The sequence below is a fragment of the Diabrotica undecimpunctata genome, chromosome 1, assembly GCF_040954645.1.
Source record: "Diabrotica undecimpunctata isolate CICGRU chromosome 1, icDiaUnde3, whole genome shotgun sequence".
In the NCBI taxonomy this organism is placed as follows: domain Eukaryota; kingdom Metazoa; phylum Arthropoda; class Insecta; order Coleoptera; family Chrysomelidae; genus Diabrotica; species Diabrotica undecimpunctata.
Genome location: NC_092803.1, coordinates 184,934,983 through 184,957,962, shown reverse-complemented (window position 1 = coordinate 184,957,962; position 22,980 = coordinate 184,934,983). Strand labels below are relative to the sequence as shown.

General features: G+C 34.1%; 1 protein-coding gene across 1 annotated transcript in view; it reads right to left on the bottom strand.

The window, feature by feature from the left end:
• Window positions 1–22,980, bottom strand: part of LOC140432690 (rRNA biogenesis protein RRP5-like) — a 55,701-nt gene that overhangs the window by 16,013 nt on the left and 16,708 nt on the right. The window contains exons 15-19 of the mRNA XM_072520747.1: window positions 18,330–19,008; window positions 11,902–12,105; window positions 8,339–8,467; window positions 7,837–8,095; window positions 7,546–7,711 (exon numbers count right to left, since the gene is read on the bottom strand). Coding sequence (XP_072376848.1) covers window positions 7,546–7,711; window positions 7,837–8,095; window positions 8,339–8,467; window positions 11,902–12,105; window positions 18,330–19,008 — 1,437 coding nt within the window. The remainder of the gene's footprint in view (window positions 1–7,545; window positions 7,712–7,836; window positions 8,096–8,338; window positions 8,468–11,901; window positions 12,106–18,329; window positions 19,009–22,980) is intronic.

The following is a 22,980-nucleotide window of genomic DNA, read 5'->3' as shown; positions in this document are numbered from 1 at the left end:
GTTCTTTACAGGCTTTATCTAATAAATTTATTCCTGAATTACCAAGTGCAAGTCTTTTTTCTAGCTTAGTCCCCGGCCCACAATACGAATAACCTGGAATGTGTACCTCGACTGGTAGTGTATTGATGACGGAATTTAATAATCCGCAACCTCTTCTTTCAACTGTTCGATGTCTACTAATCCTTTTTCGCCTCATTATACTTTCTTTTATATATAATCTGATACCCTATATATACTCACATCATTCCCAGATACAATGAAGATTGAAAAACAACAACTGTCGCTACCTATTACAAACCATGATATAGTTGCACAAGATAATAAAATAAAAAAACACGGTAATTTATTTGGTGGTGATTCAAAACGGTGTCTTATTATTGGACCAAGTGGATGTGGTAAGACTAATACATTATTATCGTTGATTGAGCATCCTAATGGTTTAAGATTTCAAAACATATATGTTTATTCTAAATCACTTCACCAACCAAAATATATATACCTACGTAACTTAATTAAACCGATGTCTGAGATTGGGTATGAAGAATATGGTGATTCTGCAAACATACCTACTCCAGAAGATATTAAAAATCATTCAATAATAATCTTTGATGATGTTGCTTCGTGTGATCAAAAACTTATTCAAAGTTATTTTTGTTTTGGTAGACATAAATTTACCGACTGTTTTTACTTGTGTCAAACTTATAGCGCTATACCAAAACAGTTAGTGCGGGATAATGCCAATCTTTTAGTCATTTTTCAACAAGATATGACGAATTTAAAACACATATATGACGACCATGTCAATATTGATATGAGTTTTCAACAATTTAAAGATTTTTGTTCTTTTTGTTGGAAAGATAAATATGGATTTGTAGTGATTGATAAGGATTGTTTGTTATCTTCAGGAAAATATCGCAAAGGGTTTGATACATTTGTACATATATAAAAGAAGAAGTACACCTTTTTAGTGTTAGTAAAAATGGATACTCGAATCGCTAAACAACTGTTAAAAACCCGCCAAGCATTAAAACGAAAATATCGTAGTTTAAAAAGTGATATTATCAAGTCTCAGAGTCAGTTAGAAAAAAATTATCAACCCATAACAAAACCTCTCAAGGAGTTGTTGTTAAAATTAGAACCTACAAGTAATGTAAAACAAGAACCTACAAGTAATATAAAACAAGAATCTGTCCCACTTAAACTACCTAAATCACCTAAATTAGGATCTCCCAAGTCTAATCCTCGTCGATTAAGCACACCAAATCTTAGTTTATATCAACTTGCGACTTCATCACCAAATAAACGTTCTTCTTCATCTAAAACATCTACCAACTTTGGAGAACTTTCTTTTATCCCACCTAGCGGGATCGAAGAAACATTTGAATCACGACTTGGAGAAGATAGTGCAGAAGATACATTTACATCACAACGTGTAAGAGGTAATAGTAGTGAAGATATAAATCGATTTTTTGAAGAAACTGTATTAGAGTTTAACAATATGGTTAATAATCCTGACGTAATGGGTGAGTACTATGAGCAATTCACTGAACCTTTACCTCGGGAGTACGTAAAAGCTAATATAGAGGATACAAAAGGTAAATTTGATCATATATTAGGAGTGTATCACGATTTAGCTAACGAAAAATTTTCAATCGGTGATTCAAATATTGATTTTGACGGTTCGGATATGATTATAAAAGGAGTTAAGTACATAGGGACACAAGGTCTCTATGAATTAATGTTTAAGGCAAACCCTGTTAGTTTTAAACAGGGGGATGTTAACGAATACGTGGATATTTTACGACGAACCAATGCTCTTCATAGAAACAATAATCCTGAATTACCAATTAGAAAAATGGAATCTAAAATAAAAGATAAATATTATTTTATTATTAAGCCAGTATTGGAAACTAGACCCCAACCTCACAGACAAAGATTAACTTCTTTACCTTCAAGTCTTGGTGCGACAACTAGAAATCGAGCCAAACAATTTACTGGTAAAAAAGGTGGTGCTTTACTAACAAAACAATACACTACGAAACCAACTGAGTATAAATACTTTGACAATTTTAATGAGATAATAGATAGACTTCGACTACTTCTAGCATCACAATCTGCGGGAAATAACGGTCACGGTAACGAAATCATTTCCATTATCGAGGAACTTCGAGAAGGTGGTATAATTCAATAATAATGCCCATTAATAAATTTGGCAATCATTTTCTAACTGATTTAAAATCTCACGGTAATTCTACAAATCCACTATATTTTATTTGTGATCCATCTTCTTACCACACCAAATGTATAATAGCTTTAAAAGGAGAAGAAAAAACAAGTTTAAACAAGGACTTTTATGTGTTGGATCATGGAGGGACGTCGTATGTATTTTCTGTAAACGCTAAAATTGAAACAGTACAACATTACAGTTTTAATGGATTAGTTTTAATAAATTCGATAGAGTATAAATATCATGAATTACCTGGTTTACATGTAAAGAAAGGTGATAAACTTTCGTTTAAACTTGATACGAATCCTAACGTTTTTGTCCATATTACTCTTCAGTGTCCACTAGAAAAAAATGTCTAACCCCAAAGAACAAGTCGTTAATGAACTTCATAAACCCGCAAAAAAAAACTTTAAACGGAGGCATGTTATTATTAAAGGTTTGCATGATTTGTGTCAAGCAGATTTAGCTGTTATGACTCCTTTTGTTAAATACAACAGCGGATATAACTATATTCTTATTGTCATAAATGCATTTAGTAAATATGTTTGGGCGTCACCGATTAAAAGAAAAACGGGGTCTGAAGTTACCAATTGTATGAAGAAAATTTTATCTCAAATGCCTAAAATTCCTAAACATTTACAAACAGATAATGGGACTGAATTTTATAATTCCCACTTTAAAAACCTAATGTCATCTTATGGTATAAATCATTACAGCACATATTCTAATTTAAAAGCAAGTATTGCTGAACGTGTGATACGAACTCTTAAGTCAAAGTTGTGGAAACAATTTAGTTTGCAAGGTTCTTATAAATGGGTTAACATACTACCATCGATCGTTGAACAGTACAATAACACCAAACATTCAACTACGGGTGTCATCCCAAGTAAAGTAACTAATCGAAATGCAAAGCAGATAATTGCTTACAACTGGTTAAAAACCGTTGATAAACGTAAACCAAAATTTCAAAGAGGGGATTATGTTCGTATAAGTAAATATCGCCACGCATTTGCTAAAGGATATACACCATCTTGGAGTACTGAAATATTTAAGATTAAAAAAGTTCAGTTAACCAATCCAACTACCTACTTACTCGAGGATTCTAAACAAGAGGAAATTAATGGGGCATTTTACACCGAAGAACTTCAAAAAGTTAAATTTTCAGACGTCTATCTTGTGGAACGGATATTAAAACGCAAAGCTAACCAAGTTTATGTTAAATGGTTGGGATTAGATAAAAGTCACAACTCGTGGATTAGTAAAAATAATGTTGTATAAATATAGAAAATTTATCTAACAGAATTTAGTTCGCGATAAAATAATGCCTGGAGCAGGTCTACTTATTTTACATGCTGTTTTGCAGGGAGTACTTTATATTTACCAACCTTATGCTGTAAACGATATTCATATATGTTTTGATAGAAATGGAATAAAAAATGATAGTTGGCCATCGCAGTGGACTAACATGAGTCTTTATAAGCTAAATGGAGTAGATCTTAGATTCGCTTATATACCATATAACAGTACAGTATACAAACTACGATTACCTTTTCCCAATTACCTTAATGATGAAACAGAATGGCGTCAGCTCTACATCTCTTCTGGTGCTACTCAAGTTGGTGGGGAATATCTATCAAATATTTGTTTATCCTGGTATTTAGTTATTTGTGTTACTTTTTTACTTTTAAATGTAATTATAAAATATGTTAAACATTTTTTATTTAATAAATTTTTAAAATAAAAAACTTTTGTGATTTAATATTTATTTAAACCTACTATTGTATACAAACATTCTATGATTTATATTTAAAATCGGAGATAATATTTTCGAAGTTTCTTCGATTCGTTTTTTAAACCTTATTGAATCTATTACAAATATTTCCCAGTACCTTTGTCGTGCTTGACGATATGCGTGGTTCCAAACTCGTAGAACATGTGTTTTGTTAAGATGATCATTAAAAGTTACTCTTTTTCCCGTTTGTGCAGACATCTTTTAATGCTTCTGGATACACGTACACCAATTCCAAAATATTACTTATATCTTCAAAGCAAACTTGAGTGTTTGCGTTGACACTTCTTAACACGTTTTCATAAAAATCACCTTTGTTGTTTTGTAATCGTGGATATATACTCTTTAAATATTCCGAGAAATTTCCTTGTTTCAAATGGTTAATATGATGTTGTATAAGCGGTAACACCTCCCATAATTTACAGATGGTTTCATACCCTAAATAAATGTAGGAGTTACTTTGTGATATCTTTATTACTTTCGCTTCCAGTACCTTTTCAAATTCTATACTATAGCTTTTTCTTCTTATAGACTCACTGCTTTCTACCGTGTACAGATAATTAGTAATTACTCCTTGGTAGTATAAAAATTCTTTCCAATCTTCTTCCGTGAATACTACTCGTTGTCCTTGATTTCCGTATAGTGATATCACTGGTGTACACTCCGCACCGTACTTTAACCCAATAGACACAAATTTGCTTTTCGATCTGTTTAACTGAAAACTTTTTTCTCCTATTATTACATCTTTTTTATTCTCTACCCGATATTTTTGAACGGGTGTGTTATCACTAAAGTCGTATTGAGACATGTTTACTAACTCGATACACAGGTCACCCTACCTTATATCATTTATGTCTAGTAAGTGGGGGGTCTCAGTGGGTTATCAGTAAGAGGGAGGTATCTGTGAGTGGAAAGTATAACCAGTTATTCTTGCGGTAATATTTTACATGCAATCAAACAGTATTCAACATGACTTCTTACAGTAAACACTTTCCTGCTGTTCCGTTGAGTGTATTTTCTTTCGAAGAATTACGGGATTTTCCATTACAATATCTCCGGTATATGAAAGCATCAGAGTTACGAGATATTAAACATAAACTGCCAGATGAAATGAAAAATGATTCACATATTCTAACGAAAATTACTCGCTGTTATAATCATTGGCCTTCCACCTTTGATGGAGTGATGTACCCACCTTCCGTCAGCGACTGCTATATTTGTATTCTAAATCTTATTCAACACGATCCTTTATTAGAACAAGTGATAACGGATCATTATCTTCGCCGTAAAGATTTTTGTTTATTTAACAAACAAGAGTTAGAACGATTTCCGGCGTGGTACCTTCTGGATCATGTTGATGGGTTTGATCTATTGGATAAATGGAATGAACTTCCACCACATATTCGACGTAATGAAGTCATCCAAATGAAGCTACCTTGTTTGGAGCACTATCCAATCTCGCTATTTAACACTTACCTACCATACAAATACCAATGTCATAAATGTATTACATAAAATAAATATGAATAATTTACTTCTTGTTTTTACCTTATGAAAACAAAGTTATCTATTACTAATGTTTTCAAAACAATGTTTTTAAATACCTTTCACTGGTAATGTATATTTTACTCGTTCGTGTGTAACGGCCATTGAATGTTTATTGACCGTTTATTAACCCCTTGACCGTTAACATTGACCGTTCATTGACCCCATGACCGGTCGTTGACCCCCTGACCGTTTATTGACCCCTTGACCGTTCATTGACCCCTTGACCGGTCGTTGACCTCTTGACCGGTTATTGACCCCTTGACCGGCTATTGACCCCTTGACCGGTCGTTGACCCTTTGACCTTGACCGGTCGTTGACCTCGTCAGTGGTGGGGGGTGTGAGGTATGGTGGGGGGTATACAAAATGGTGGGGGTCAATGGTGGGGGGTATACGGACGGTGCGGCTAGAACTCTCACCCCTTACCTTACCATTGGAGGGGGGTATAATAATGGTGGGGGGGTCGGTGGTGGGGGGTATACGAACGGTGCGGCTAGAACTCTCATTTGCCCTCTACTGGCCAGGATTTGCACTGATTTATTATATACTGAACCAGTGGTTGTGATTTGTGACATACGTATTACTTTTTCCAGAGCCAGATTAAACAGTATATAGGAGAGAGGGCCTCCCTGGCGTAGCCCGTTATGTGTTTTAAAAGGTTCAGACAGTTTCCCCTGAATTCGTAACCTACATTCAACTTTTTTAAGAGTTAATCTTGTTAAATTTACCAACTGATTTGGTATTCCTAGCTCATTGGATATTCATTGGATTGAACATTTCTCTTCTATTCACAGAGTCGTAGACTGTTTTGTAGTCTATAAATATGTGATATCTCCTTTTTTGTGTATGGTGCAAAGTATTCCAATATTCCAACCTTTTTGGAATGAACCAAGTTTTGAAAATTCTCTTCTAAAAGTCGAGCTTTTGACTATTGTGAATAAACATAAAAAATAATACACTAAGAATATTGTAGATGAAATGGATAAAGAAAAAAATAAAATAGTATTGGGGCTTCCACCATACCACTGTAAGCTCAATCTAATTGAGTTAATTTGGGCAGACTTAAAAAATTACAAAATGACAAAAATGTATACAGCATGTTCAGCAGAAAATCGAACAAAGATGTGGGATCTTGACAATATCATTTAGACTCAAGTTTAACCACTGATAATTAACGTAGTTAATGAGAGCAGCACATCAGACTCTGATTCTGAGTAAAATATTAATTTCCACTTTGAGTTTTTTTTTGATTTATTACTCAGATAGTTATGTACTTAGAATGTTTTTATTTTTAACCAATAATTTTTTCTGAAACTTGCATAGGTTTATGCTTTGAAACTACGTTTTCCTTAACATTTAATTTTAAAATATTTTTACATTGGTCAATTTTATACATTACAATAACGAATTCATATTATTATGCTGTTGTAAAACCTCATTCTAACATTTATTAATTTGATTTCATTTTTGTTATTCTTCTGATCATAAAATATAAATGAATAAATTCAAGTGCGTACAATTCCCTGGCGCACGCCCTTGCTATAACAGTAACACCGAGAAAACAGTGCTCCAACTAAGTTATAGTAAATTCTTCCGCGTATAATGACTACTAAATGATACGGTATGCTATTAATTACTAGTGTCGCCGATAACATAGCCGATAGTTCATTTTTATTGTGTATTTAGTGTAGAGCTTTAAAATGTATTAAAATATTACTTAGAATAAATATATTGTCTAGTACGAGTTGGTTTTGTATTTAACTTAAATAACACAAATTCTTTATTAAAATTTATTATTTCTATGGCTAGAATTTTTCATCAGGTACCTCTGAAATGATCAATTTATAATAATAATCTTACATTTTCATCATTTCATAATTCCCCAGATTTCCTACTATCCCGACAATATGGCAACTCTGCGAAAATTTCAACATCAAAATTTGATAACGTTCAATGGTTTTATAAGGAAATGTACAATAATTACCTAGCTTCATCGATCTTCCCTTTTTTAACTAACTGGTCAACGTACATCGTCCAAATTGTTACTTTCTTTGGATCCGAACTTAGCATTGTTTCAAATATAGCTGAACCATAATCTGGTTCTCCATAATTAAATTCCATTAGAGCAAACTGAACGATTATATCCAATTCTGCAACAGATATAACTAAGATATATCAAAGTAATAATAATAAATTAATAACTGTACTCCATTATAACAAACGATGCATATGATGAAAATAACAGTTGCAGGAAAATTAAAAATTTACTACTTACGTATTTTCTTGATCGTTATAGATTTTAAGGCAGCATCCTTTAAATTCCTAGCTTCTTTGAATTTGTCCAATAGATAGTATGTTTTTGCAACCTCAGTCCACATCTGAGGGTTCTGCTTGTGTTTATTCCTAACTTTCTTAATTTTTTCTTCCATATCAGCTATTTTACCTGACTCTGCTAATATTCGGATGGTTTCTAAGTAAATTTTTAAATCATCGTTACATTTAACAGCTTCTTCAAATATTTTGTCAAATGATTCCTAAAAGAAATTGTATTTATGAATAAGATATTATTCAAATTTGCGGATTTATAACAGTAGAGGTATTTACTATCTCTAAATATTCATTACAAACTGCATATTCCGGATTGGAAAGTATCGACTAATAAACTATATGACTTAGTTTTGTCGTTGATAACGTTCAGCGGATGTTATAGTAAAAAATATAGAAACAAATAAGAATAGTGGATGAAATTGATAAATAATAAATAAAAACAAACTTACGCTAGTTCCATATGTATTTTCAAAGTTCAATAATGTAATCCAGATGTTCAAACGTTCCTCAACATAAGTATAGTTAATGTTTTCTAATGCTCGCTTTGCCACTGCCCTTGCCTTCTCAAATTCGGTAGCCTAAAATCATAAAAGGGGCGTAATCGTATGACACTTGACAGAAGCGAAGCTTTTGTAAAAAAATATTTTTAATTGGATCATACATTAAGTACCTAATACCTCAGTTCAAAGTTCGTATATCACCGTGTCCCTGGAATGTTGTTACCAAGATTCAAAATGGCGACCGTTCATTGTATTATTCGTATGTATTATTCACCACTTTTCCTTTCCAGGAAGAGCTTGAGGTTACGAATTAATACCAAAGATACGACTCTCAAAAGTGCATCATCTTGCTTGTGCGTATCGTTATATTTCAGCCCTATTTCTTTTTCATTATTTTGATAAGTCATACACCGTTATCTGCTCATGAATACCGAAGAACTATTCTATTACCTTTTCCACATGAGGCAATTTTTTTTCTCTCCATCCTTTCCCCTTTCATTTACTCTGCCACACCCCTTTTTCTGATTATAATGGACAAGAACCTTACTTTTCTTTTCTACGTCGTTTGTTTATTTATTCCGGCCTGATACTGCGGGTCTGATCTATCCAGTATTCCGCACAGGACAAACTGAGTGGTGAAGTTCTCATCCTCACCATCGCGCGTTCCAATTAGTAATAAACCTCCTATGTGTATATAGAATAATAGAACAGGTGTGATGAATAAGGCATAACAAAATAAAAGCTCGTGGATCAACTAAGAATATGACAACAGCTATGTCATTAAGTGTAAATTTGTTTATCGAACATGACACACATTCACACAGGCATACATACATACAGGCATTAACACAAAATACACATGGACACCTACACCACACCTACCCTCAATGGGGAAACCACTAAACAGCTGCACTGCAATTGGCTCATCATACAGATAGATAGATCTTTATTTAAATAGAAAAAACCTAAATGCGCTTCTTAATCCCGAGACTTGACACTATCATGCCCAGAGGATCCATTGTACCGAGGGAAAGTATTACATAAGCGATAGCCCAGAGAGCTAGAGAACTCTAGAGGAATAAATGCCTTCGCACGATGTTTCTTGACAACATTTCTTCCCAACTCTTAAGACTAAAATGGAATAAGAAGGAAACAAGAGATATCACAGAAGAATACTCAGAAATATCAATATAGAAGGAACGAGCTGAGAGGCGACCACAGTAGCGGACTCTGTCGCTGTCCCCAATAGATCTCAATGATCCCCAATCAGGATCGTACAGGCGAACTTTCCGTACAATAAGGCAGCTTCATCGGATAAAATGACAAATCTCCATGTCGGCTTGATGTAAGAGGCCGGAGTATACAAAATCCAATTAAAAGATATGCTGAAAAAGTCCCGAAGGTTTCCTAATAGTTAATGTAAGTTGTACAATCAGCCAATGTAATGTAAAAAAATGCTGTTTGTTTTTACTTCTTCTTCTTCTTCTTCAGCCTTAAGTAATCCAACTTTGGACATAGGCCTCCCCCAAATCAATGCAGTGTTCCCTATTTTGCGCCACTTGCTTCCAGTTGTGTCCTCCGATCTTCTTAATGTCATCAGCCCATCTCATATGTGGTCTTCCTCTGCTTCTCTTTCCTAACCATGGCCTCCACTGTTGTATTTCGTGGTTCCATCTTTTATCCAGCAGTCGGGCATTGTATCCTGCGAAGCTCCATTTTAATTTGGCAGCATGTTCTCATGCGTCTTTTACTTTGGCTTTGCTTCTAATCCATTTGTTTGTTTTTTTGTCTATAAGTCTCACCCCGAGCATTGATCTTTCCATCGCTCTTTGTGCCTTTACTATTATTATCCATATTTTACTTGGTGGGTGTCCACGTCTGTAAACCATACGTGAGTATAGGGAGGATACACTGATCGTAAATTCTGGTTTTCAAATATGTTGCCAGTTAATGTCTTTGAACACGTCTTCCAGTCCAAGTGTGAATAGCTTTGGTAAGATAACATCTCTCTCTAACATCTTAGCTTTCTTGTTAATATTATGTATGAGCACTCTGTATCGGGAGTCTATCCTGCAGTTGTTCATAGCTCTCTCTATTGCCCAAAGTTCTATGGAGTCGAATGCCTTTTCATAATCAACGAAACCAATGTATAAGTTCAAGTGATATTCATTGGCTTTCTCTATTAGCGTTCTGACTGTAACCCTTTCGGAATCCTGCCTGCTCTACCGGTTGATAGCTATCGAGCTTCGACATAACCTGTTAGTTATTACTCTCATAAACAGTTTGTACATTTGGGACAGCAGAGAGATTGGCCTATAGTTCTTCAAATCTCCCCTGTCTCCTTTTTTGAAGAGAAGTATTGTCAAACTTTCATTCCAATCACCTGGGACTTCTCCTCTGTGAAGACATTCGTTGAAAAAATTTTTTAATTCTTCGAGAATAATTTAACTCCCCTCCTTCAACATTGCTACAAGTATTCCATCTGGGCCCGAGCCTTATTGTTCTTTATTTGTGCCATAGCTTGTTTTATTTCGAAGGATTCTATGTTAGGGAGTATTTCTGAGTTGACATTAGTTATCTTTCTCTTAAGATCTTCCTTTGCAGTGTTATCTGGGTTCTTGTTTGAGGAATATAAATCATGGTAAAATGTTTGAGTAACTTTTAAGATTTCGTTCTTTTCTCTTATTTCTTTTCCATCTTTATCCTTCAATGAGATTATTATAGGCTTTCCTAAGTTTGATCTTAAGCATTTCAGGCCTCGGTTCTTTTCTATTATTTTTTCTACCTTGTTTTCATTGTAGATCCTTAAATCTTCCTTTACTCCCTTCTTTATTTGTTTATTCAATTCTTTGAAACCATCGGTGTTTCGCTTTCCTTCGCTTAGAAATGTGCGTCTCTTTTCCATCAACCGTTTTGTTCCATCACTTATTCTCTCTTCTTTATTTTTCGTTTTCTTTGCAACAGTCTGCTTTCAAGAGCTATCGTTGCATTTCTTTATTAATTGTGTTCATCATGTCGGAATATTCTTGTTGATAATGTTCTACAAATTCTTTTCTTAAGACTTCTCTGTACTCATCTCCCTTCTGTCGTATTTTAGTTTGATCTATCCGATTACAATAATTATGTGGCCTGTTTCTACTGGTTTCGTCCGTTTAACAAGAATCTTTGCTCTTAAAAGGCGATGATCGCTGTCAGTTGTGAATCGATTGAGAGCAGTTATATCTTCAAAAATGTCTTTGTTCCCACACAAGAAGTAATCGATCTCGTTTTTCGTCATTTTATCGGGCGATATCCACGTCCATTTTCGGTTTTTACTATGAACAAAAAATGAATATAAAAAATATTTACGCTTTAAACTTTCATACTGATTAGTTGTACATAAAGACTATGAATGAAATGACAATAATGATTGCTTGTGTTATCTCCAATATTATCAGTTATATATTGTGCATTCCTAACGATAGAATTGAAAAAATAATCACAGTTCTGTAATGTTCATGGTATATACTTACAGCTACATGGAATGACATATATTGCACCCATAATTTGGATGAATTTGGGCTGGCAAGGAGCAGCCTATCGAAATGTTCTGCGCTTTCGGGAGCTTTGGTGGGATCTGCCAACTCTTTTTCGATTTTTCTTAACCGTTCTTCTTCCTCCTTGGCCAATTGAGCTCTTTCGGCTGCCGATAGTTTCTTCTTTTTTACAGTTGTTTGCTAAAACGATATATCGGATAATTAATTGCAGTTGTCAAAGAAAGTTTCAAAAATGGTTTCATAATTTTTAAATTACTTTGAACAGTAGACTGAACAGTGAAAAAATTTATTTATCAACTAATTTTGCACCACATTAATTTAGGCTATTAACTTAAACTACATCTCTAGTAAATTAAATATTTAATGTAAGATTCGTAACGATTATTTTCAGAGTCTTTGTCAGTCGTGACGTAATGTTGTGTTTTTTATTCATATCGAGAATTATTGCACGCAATTTGAGACAAATCTGACAACTGCCAGGATTGAATTAGCCAAGTATGAACTTATATGATATGAACAAAATGATTATGTGAAATGTTATTAAATTATAGTGGTATTTGATTGCAATTGGAATTAAAAAATGCGTATTTTCACTTACTTTTACATAAGTTATTGTAAATTGGTTTGTTGGAAAGCAGATAATAGTTATTTCAATTTTAATTATTCAGGAAATATCAACAATAACGTTACAACTTGGACAGAATATATGAAAACCCAAGTGGTGGTGCGTTGTTCTATTCAGGAATTGGTAGGATGATTTTATTTATTTAGGGTTAGCACTTTGCGTTATTGTCCCTGGTTAGGAATTTCTTTATTACTCTTTAAGACTTGTGAATGTAAAGAAGCCCGAAAAGTTCCACTAGGGTGACAGGTATCATTGTGCAATGAGTTTTGGAAACCACAAAAACCCAATCTCACTCTGCCCGGAGTTGGGATGAGGGATTAGACAATGAAGGTTCGGAAAGCTAAGGTGGTTGCTTCAAGGTGATTTGCGTACTCGTTGAGGAGGTCGTCAATGTGTTTTTGCATTAGAATGAAGAACAGGAGTGAAGTTTTTTGCTTCTGTTGAAAAACCCAGGAAGGAACACTTGCTTTTCAAAGTGTTGAATAGAACGTACATCTACAAGTTTTCAGTTTGTCAGCGGCGTACTGTCTTGACTGGAAAGCAGAAAGAGAAAATTTTGGATTTTCTTTTTAAATGAAAAAGTTTACGAATTTTTTTTTATTTAACTAAAAAGAAGTTAATTCGTCTATATAATAAATATATAGACAAAAACGAGAATTGGAGAAACGGCTAGAAATAACAGAAGTAAAAAAAATAACAAAGACAAGAGAAGCATCGAACATTTATACAATTTTTGTAGAAATAAAAAATGGTTATTGTTCCGAAAGAAATTATTTATTAGCTAATGACGAATAATATTTTGTTCTAACCTCTAAATTGACATTAAGTTATTTAAATATGGCTAAATACACGTCAACGGAGTGATATGAAATATTTTTAACGGTATTTATTTTTAGAGTATGCCTGGTAAACCCTTAAATTCTCAAGTGACACAAGTGACATACTAGCCTGCTACTCAAATGAATACAATATCTAGACTTATAATATACCAATCATCAAAACATTATTAATATTATAATTTTGTAAATTCGTATTAATATAATTACATACACAGATGCTTCAAAAAACAAAAAAATCAAAACCTTGAGCAAGCCAAAACGGGCATAGGAATACACATACCTAGTATATATTATTCCCTTTCTGAAAAATTCCTTGACTTATTCATATCTGTACAACTGAAATAATAGTTATTCAAAAGGGCCTAATGATTTGTGAGGAAAAAATTTTTGATAAAGCCATAATATTTACGGACTCAAAAAGCGCTATAGACAAAATTAATAACAATATGATAACTGCAGCAAAGGACTACAGAGTCTTGGAAGTTGAAAAGAAATTATACTATTTAAATAAATATGGGAAAGATATTAGATTATGATGGATTCCTGGACATAATGATATCGAGGAAAATGAAATAGTTGACAAACTGGCAATGGTTGGGGCTGAATTAAATATTCCTGCTAAAATTAGATTAAGTATTAAAAAAAAATAATTGGTTAAATTCTTTTCGATATAAAGGTAAGTGGTATAACAACATACAAAAATGTTTTCCTAATAAACCATGGTTTGACACAATCCCATACATAGAAAAAGGTTTTAAATAGAATTAAAGTCAGAAAACTGCAATATATAGGGGCATGTCATGAGGAGCGAGCGTTATAACTTGTTGGAATTAATAATGCAAGGAAGAATAGAGGGTAGAAGGAGTCGCGGAAGAAGAGGCATCTCCTGGTTAAACAATTTGAGAGCTTTGTTTAACTGCACTTCTGCTGACCTCTTTAGAGCAGCAGTATCGAAAGTGCGAATTGCCATGATGGTTGCCAACCTTCTTAGAGGAGATGGCACATGAAGCAGAAGAAGATACATAGATAGGCGGCATATTACTACCATTATTAGAATGAGAACTGATCATTGCCTGACAGGAGTACATTTATATAAAATCAACATTCGCGATAACCCATACTCTGAATATGGACAAATGGAAACAGAACACATATTTTGGGAATTCCCGATAAACAAAATAAAAGATTATGATGTCTATCAGGAGCTGATCAAAATTAATATTAAAACCCCAATTAACATACCAATGCTTCTATGCGATATTAACCCTAAAATTATCAAAATTCTTGATCCTACAGATCAACCATATAAAATTATAACCTTCATAATAACCTATCCAATATTAACATTTAAACCACTTATAAGAAAACAGAAAACATAAATAAAATGTAGATATTAGTTAGATGAGCTGATGAAATGTCTATATTCACTGATAATAGGGCATGAGATATATTCTCAGACTCACGACAGTGGCCCAAAAATTAACAAAACAAATGTACTGGCTGATTACTCAGTAGAATAAAAGCCAAAAAGAAGAAGATTAAGTTATTTAAATATAGCTAAAACCACGTCAACGGAGTGATGTAAAATATTTTTAAGAGTTTTTATTTTTAGAGTATGGCTGGTAAACCATTAAATTCTCAAGCACATCTTGTGTTAAATGTGTTGGAGTATTTCGAATTAAAAAAAAATTAATGGGGAGGAAGGTCTTTGGACAACAGGTAACATATTGAAATGTATGTTCGTTTATCAAAATACATATCATCGAACAATTTTTATTAAAGAGAGTAGCAGCTGCATTAAAAATATGGCGGACAGTATCCAAAATTATAGAAAGGAAAAATAATCATATTCTTTTAAAGCAACTTTCACTTGCTTATATGCAGAAAACACTTTCAATTCTGATTACTACGGTTTAAATATTTATTTACTATGGACGTTATTGGACAACCTGTAGGTTTCCAAAAATTGGAAAATCACGTTCTATAAATGTATCACCAGTTTTCAAAATGCAATAAATGAAATAAGGGGAGTATAAACACGTCCATTGTAATATTATCCATTTTCTCATTCTTATAACTAACGTAAGTTTGGCTCACATGTTTAGGTTTATTTTCCATAATACGAATGATGACAATGTGCAAAGATCTAGCGGATATATTGTATGTGATGTTGTACTTGTCATATGATCGCCTTTAAAATAATTTTATAGAACTCCGCCCATCCGTAATTTTAATAACGTCACTAAAACATCACAACAACTATGTACATGCCCATTAGTTTCTCCTCCTCTTAGGTGACATCGTTGACCTAGGAGGTCAGCGACTATTATACCAAATTCATCTCACAGGTTTTGCGGAATACAATATTTCCGTTTTGACCCATACTATAATGTTTCGGCTTAAGCTTCAGCTAAGAACTCGAAACACGTTTTAACACAGACTGAACTTCTTTTCAAGGTTATAATAGACAGAACACAATGTTTACAATTGGTTAAAAATAGATGGAGAACATGGTACTATAAACCTATTTTGGGATATTTCAACAAAACTTTTGTTTTTGATGTATTGATTGCGAAACCACTGTTTTCACTTATTCTTGTCAACGTCTTCACCTCTATATCACAACGATAATTCTGAAGTTGTGCCGCGGTCTCCGTCAGGATGACGGTGTCATCAGCGTTATTCACTTTGATTCCATTAATGTCAACACCTTTTTCTACTCTGCAGTGATTGGCTGATTATATATTCTACAAAACACACATCCCTACCTAGATCCCGTTTCTACATGAATATATTTTGAATTTCCAGACTTCATAATGCGAATTCACCGAATGATTGCCGGTATAAGCAATCCCCCACTTGCTTACCAACGGCTTCGGGCGAACGAGTTGATAGGTGGTAGGGCACTCTTTTGTCCTGGGGCTGAGAAACCGGCCTCAAAGGCGAAAGAATCAGTGGTTTGGTCAACGACATAAGAATATAGAAGGCAACGAGAAACCACTATATTAAAGATTCCTATGAATATCTCTAGTACAATCATAATGGTTGTACGACACAACACAAATTCGCTTACTGATCATGGACATCGGAGACCAAGATCCGGCAAGAGAGGTGATTCTCATGACCACAGGGCCTCCTATATCGTTAATATGCAAAATCCCTGTGAAATGCAGAATAAAACACGTATAAGAAAAATCCACACGAATTGTCTGAACAGAATATCCACTTGGAAAGTTAGGACTGTGGCTCAATCAGGAAAAATCCAATGCGCAATCAAAGAAATGGAACGCATGACAACAGCAATAATGGGCACAAGCGAAATGAGGTGACCTGACTCAAGTTATTGTGGCATAGAAGAATACAGAGTATACTATTCAGGATCAGAAAATGGTAAATATGAAAATAGAGTCGGAATTATCACACATAAAAGTATAGCCAAACATGTCAACAACTTCATACCAGTGAACGATAGAATCCTCTTGTTACAAATGAGTACGTCACCGATGAACACTAACATTATACAAGTATATGCACCACACAGTGATGAGGAAATATCAGAATTTTACAAACACATAAGCAAGCTTAAAAGATATATACCGAAACATGAACTCCTTATAGTCATCGGAGATTTCAATGCTAAAATAGGTAACGGAGAAGAAGGGCAACATATTGGTCCTTATGGATTGGGGGAGAGAAATCAATGAGGAGAAACAATGAGTATCTTTGCAGGTGAACATGACTTAATCGTGCTAAACAAATTTTACAAACTACCACTTAGACGCCTGTATACGTGAAAATCACCTAGAGACAACGGAGAATACGTTATTATAATAAATCAAATAGACTATATACTTGTTAACAAAGATATTGAAATAGTTTCAACAGTGTTAAAACCGACCCAGGCGCTGATATTCAATCTGACCACAATCCTTTAGTGGGCGTGTATAGAAACAAGTTAAAGAACGCGCGGAAAAACTATAAAAAAACATGACATGAGAAAACTGAAATGTAGTGAAGTAAAATAAATAGTCATAAAGAGAAGATAGAATCCCTTAATAAAACGATAGACGACATTAAAGACAATTTTATGAAGAACGAAGAAGGTCGTCTATGTCGTCATCCATAATACATGGATGACGACATAGATTCTGCAGCTGATGGAAGAAAGAAAGAAAAACCTATCTTGGAACAATAGTAAACGAACAATGTAGAATCTCTAGGAGTGCATTCAACAACATGGCCAAACTCTTTAAAAGCCACAACCTTAATCTGGAGACAAAAGTAAGGCTCCTACGATGTTATATCTTCTCGCTATTATACTACGGAGTTGAATCCTGGACACTCACTGAAGCAATGGAGAAAAAAAATGAAGCCTTTGAGATCCTGAGGATATCATGGACGGACAAGATAACCAACGAGACTGTATTACGAAGAATAGGGAAAGAAAGAGAAGTGATGTATACGATTAAAAGGAGAAGTTTAGAATATCACACATAAAGAGAAACGGCACTAAATGCAGATTACTGAAAATAATCCTTCAAGTCAAAGTATTCGGAAAGCGAGGAATTGGGAGCAGAAGAATATCATGGTTAAAAAACCTGGGAAATGGTTCTCAACAACAACAACTAATCTATTTAAAGAATCAGTTAATAAAATAATTATAGCCAGAATGATTACCAATATTCAAAACGAATAGGCACCAAAAGAAGAATAATACGAATTAATTTTCTATGGCTCCAATATGTGTTTCGGATAAAACTAATGTCCCTTTTTTCTAGCCCTACTTCAGCCTTAGAATCGGTAAGATTAGACTAGAATAGCGAGAGACTATAGACGCACACTGTATATTTTAAAGCGAGTGAAAACGGAAAAGGTCACAAAAGCAAAATCAGCATGTAATACTAAGAAATTAATTTGTTACTAAATAAACGTATATTTACCTCAACTTCATCATCGGAAGACACATCCTGTTCCTCACTAACATCTACGTTAAAGAATGAATTCATACCAGAGACAACAGGTAAAGGTCCTGTGATAGAATCAATCGAAGAGAATTTCTTTATCGTCATTTTATTTTGTACTTTTACATTTGATGGTCGTGCGTTATTTGTTGTTTCACTAGCATCTTCTTCGTTCATTTCTACATCTTCGTCAGATCCATCTTCTGGTTCATTCGAATGATCTGTTGTATTAATAGATTCACCTTTTGATTCGGTTTCTTCATCGCTAGAAGATTCTTCATCTTCTGAGTCATCTTCCAGTTCTAGCTCATCTTCTATTGAATCTGTTTCTTGGTTAATTTCGTCGTCATCACATTCTTCTTCCTCCTGATCATCATCAGATTCTTCTTCCTCATGATCATCATCGGATTCTTCTAAGTTACTATCACTCTCATTCTCACTATGTATGATCTCCTCTTCCCCAGATACTTCCTCTTCTACGAATTCTACTTCACTTTCAGGCACATCATGTACGGTATCCTCGTCTATGGTATTTTGTTCTTTGCTTGGTTCTTTTATAGGATTATTTTTTATACTATACTTCTTTTCAGGTGTGCTGTGTTTATTTAGATAGAGAAATTGTCGCCTACTCAATCCTATTAAGTAGTTTTCAAATTGCCTGAAATTTAAAAGTATTAAACGATCATCTATAGAGCCCAAAAATATACATTTTTATTATTATTAAAGCTACCTTGAGCTCTACTGTATTTAAACGTAATGAAAGATTTTTTTGAAATCACGAATCAACAGTGAACTATTAAAATTATCAAAACACAAGAGTAATGTCATTAAAGTTGTTCCAGCATTGTTTGGTAAACTGGTCATTCCGTTTCATCAAAGGATATAGTCGCATATAGAAGGATCTTTCACTGTTATTTTTTCAGCGTCGGCAAAGGTTGAACAACGTTATAAAAAAGAAGCAGAGGTTGATCAAGATTTTAGTTCCTTATTAGTACCACTAGAAAGCGGTCATGTCAGCGCTATTACTGCTTCTAAAATATGAAAGAGTGGGGCAACAAATGCAACTTTAGATATTTTTATGTGTAGATGCCGCGTGGTCGTAGAATAGCATTAAATTTTTGCGTTTTATAAAATTTTTTAAAGAAAATAATATTATTTTACTTTTAATAAATGAATCTTTTTAGAAAAATATTATGATTCAAATTTTTAATTGAAATATGTACAAATCTACAAATAATATAATTAAAACTCTCATATAAACTATAAATAAAATTAAGTAAAAGTCAATCATCGGGAGAGAAAGCTCAAAAAATTGTACGAAGTTTCGATCAAAAAACAATTCCTGATCTTGTTAGTACGCTAGAATTGCTTTTTAGCACATACACCAAAGAATTATTTTTTACAATTTGAAAATTCTGAATTGTGAAATATAATTTCGGATTGTTAAATTAAAAAAATAAATAAGTAAGTCTCAAATAACCACTCAGAAGAGCTCAACAGAGGAAGATAAAAAGGCAAAAATGGCTGCTGGAACATAGACCATAGCAAATCCCAAAAAATCAAGATATCTAAATCAGTAACACCCTACGATAAAAAGAGACTTCGGGAGAATACCATCACCCCCTCGTAACAGAGTTACTAAGAAACCAAGGGGCTTTAACGAGCAGACTAGGTCATAAAGCACCTTGACAAAAGTATTTAGAATGGTGGTAGCACACAGACACCATCCTGAAACTCAACTAGATCGGGCTCAAGCAAATTTGATCATTAACAAACTGGAGAAAGTACTTGATGAGGCTCCTATCTGAGGTCAAAATGAACTTCTGCAGTTCCAGAAAACATCGTTTACGAAGGGACCCTCTGGGTAAACTGTGTTAACGAGTATACAAAAAAATGCACGACTGAAGTGGTGAAGACTATTAAGGGCCTGTGGGAGGGAGTAAACTTAAATATTATAATTGTTCCAAATAATATGCCCAAGCGCCCCATGGTCCTCACCCGCGTCCCCTAGAAAAAACTTGATAAAGAAACCATCAGGACCCATCTAAAGAGGCAAAATCAAGACCTTAACACAAAAGACCTCTGTTGTGATCTCTGTTCCACAGACTGAAAGACAGTAAAAATAAAGGTTATAGAGGGAGGAGTTATGACGGAGATAGTTCTCAGATCAGCATACCTCCCATATGATGATCCCGAACAACCATCAAGGGAGTTGGAACAGTTAGTGATAGATTACATGAAAAATGAACTGCAATTAATCATTGGCTATGATATGAATGCCTACCATCTGACCTGCCGCAGTACAAACACCAAACTGTTAAAAAATGGCATGCCTTAGATGAGGTGTCTTGTTCAGACCATCGAGACAGGCAATGAGCATATCAAGGAAACTTATCGTAGTCCTCGTAAAACAAATTGGGAACCAGATCAAGCAGACCTGGAATATTGTTTAGGTAAGATTAAAGGGACGATAAGGCATACATTGAACGTAGACATGGCCGCCATACAATTTCATTGTCATGTCAGCGCTTAATGATAACTGCCCGGTGATAGTGAGGAATTTCAACGGGAAAGTACCCTGGTGGAATGACAATCTGCAAAGGACAGAAGTCAGATAAAAGTTTAATTGCTCCAGAAGATCTGGTGAGGGGGGCGATTATTGCAAAGCATGGACTCAATATACAACAACTTAGAAGGGCAAAAAGAGAAACATGGAGGGCATTGCTAGCACATAGAACAGACTGCAGAAATGTCAAGGTTCCATAAAGTTCTCTCAAAAGACCCTTAGATAAGTATTCCCTCGCTCCAAAATAAGTCAGGTGAATACACTCTAAATTGTGAAGAGACTCTGAAATATCTTTTCAGGGTGCACTTTCTGAGTCTCAAACAAAACTGATACCACTAGACACGTGACAGCAACTGGAATGGATATCATAGCTTATGGTCCTAGGGAAAACTGGCGGGATTGAAAAATTTTGAAATTTTTTTAAAATGTTTCATAAATTTTTGGACAGGAAAACAGTATAATAAAAAAAAAGTTGCAAGAATTGCAAGATGAAATTAAACGCTGTGCAATATAAACATGATTATAGCATTTGCACTGGCATATGCTGCAATGCATAAAGAATTAGATAAAATACTTAAAGAAACCAAAAAATAGGAAGTTTATGTTATTTTAGGTGACTACAAGCTAAGGTAGGGAAAAGAAGAGAAGGAGTAGTAGTAGACGAATATAGCTGCAGTTTTGAAAGGACGACGAACTCATTATCCAGAACATGTGATACAAACTACCAGTCGAAGAATATACACCTAGAAAGCCCCTAGAGATGAGAGCGAGAACATAGTAAAGGACCGAATTGACTACATCATTATAAATCAAATATTCCGTAACGCCACAGTATCGACTTAGACACCCAGGGGCATATTTATACCGGGTGGTGAATCGCCAAACGGGCCATAGGAAACTCAATGGGAAATTCTAAATTGTTGAATTCCTGCTTCCCTATTTATTGTACATCAAAAGTTATAAGAAACTTTTTATAGAGGAGTGAAATCTGCATTAAAACAAGTGTTAAAATTGTTCTACGAATTAATCGTACTCCAAAATTTTGCAAAAATATATATTTTTCAGGCCACCCCTTAAAGTCAGGCCACAGGCGGTACAAGAATGTGTATGACATGTTGCGTTTGATAGTATTGATGTTTCTGATATTTGACAATATTTGAATTTTGAATTGTCAATATTTTTATTTTATGATTAAATTATAAACAACAAATTTTCGCAAATAGTACTACTACTAGTTAACAATAAATAGTATTTTGTAAGCAATAAATTATATTGTTTACAAAGCAATGACGTTGATGAAATGTACTCAGTTCACAAAAAATCGCGATAATGTTATATTCAGGCCATCGAGTTAGAATCTATGGAGAGGGCATCACGTGACTAAAAACGACTTCACTTCGGCCATATTGTTTTGACACTTTTGACAGATCGTATATGTTTATTCACGTTTGTTGTTTTTCGAATATTTTTAGTTTTATAATACTTTTATAGAAACTGTAATAATATATTGTGATAGTGCATAATAATGGTTTCTTATTTTCAACGTTGTTGCAGTGGCAGAAGCAATGTTAAAAAAAAATCTTCAGGAATAACGTTTACAGGTTAGTATACAAATATGTAAACAAAGTAATGGCCCGTACTTCAGAGAATAAATTAATTGTATTTGACTGTATTAATTTATCTTTATGTATAATATATCGTGTTTTTAGTGTTTACCGCGGGATAAATAAATCATAGTTTATTAAAAATGTATTGCACTTTGTAGATTATGATTAAATCTTCTGAATAACTAGTCACATTTTTATAGTAGTTTTAATATTATTGAGTCCGGCCATGATCCCACCGCCATATTGATATCACAGTTAGCCACGCCTACCTACGCCGTTTTTAGTACATACGTTAATATGCCCGCCCATAGCTTCTCCATAGATTCTAACTCGATGATTCAGGCAATAGTGCGAGCACTGCCAATCATGCCCGGGTATCTCTTATGGGAGTGACAGTCCTCTGAAATTTGTATTTCCTAAGGACACCAGAGGGCGTAGCATTCATAGCAAAGCTTCG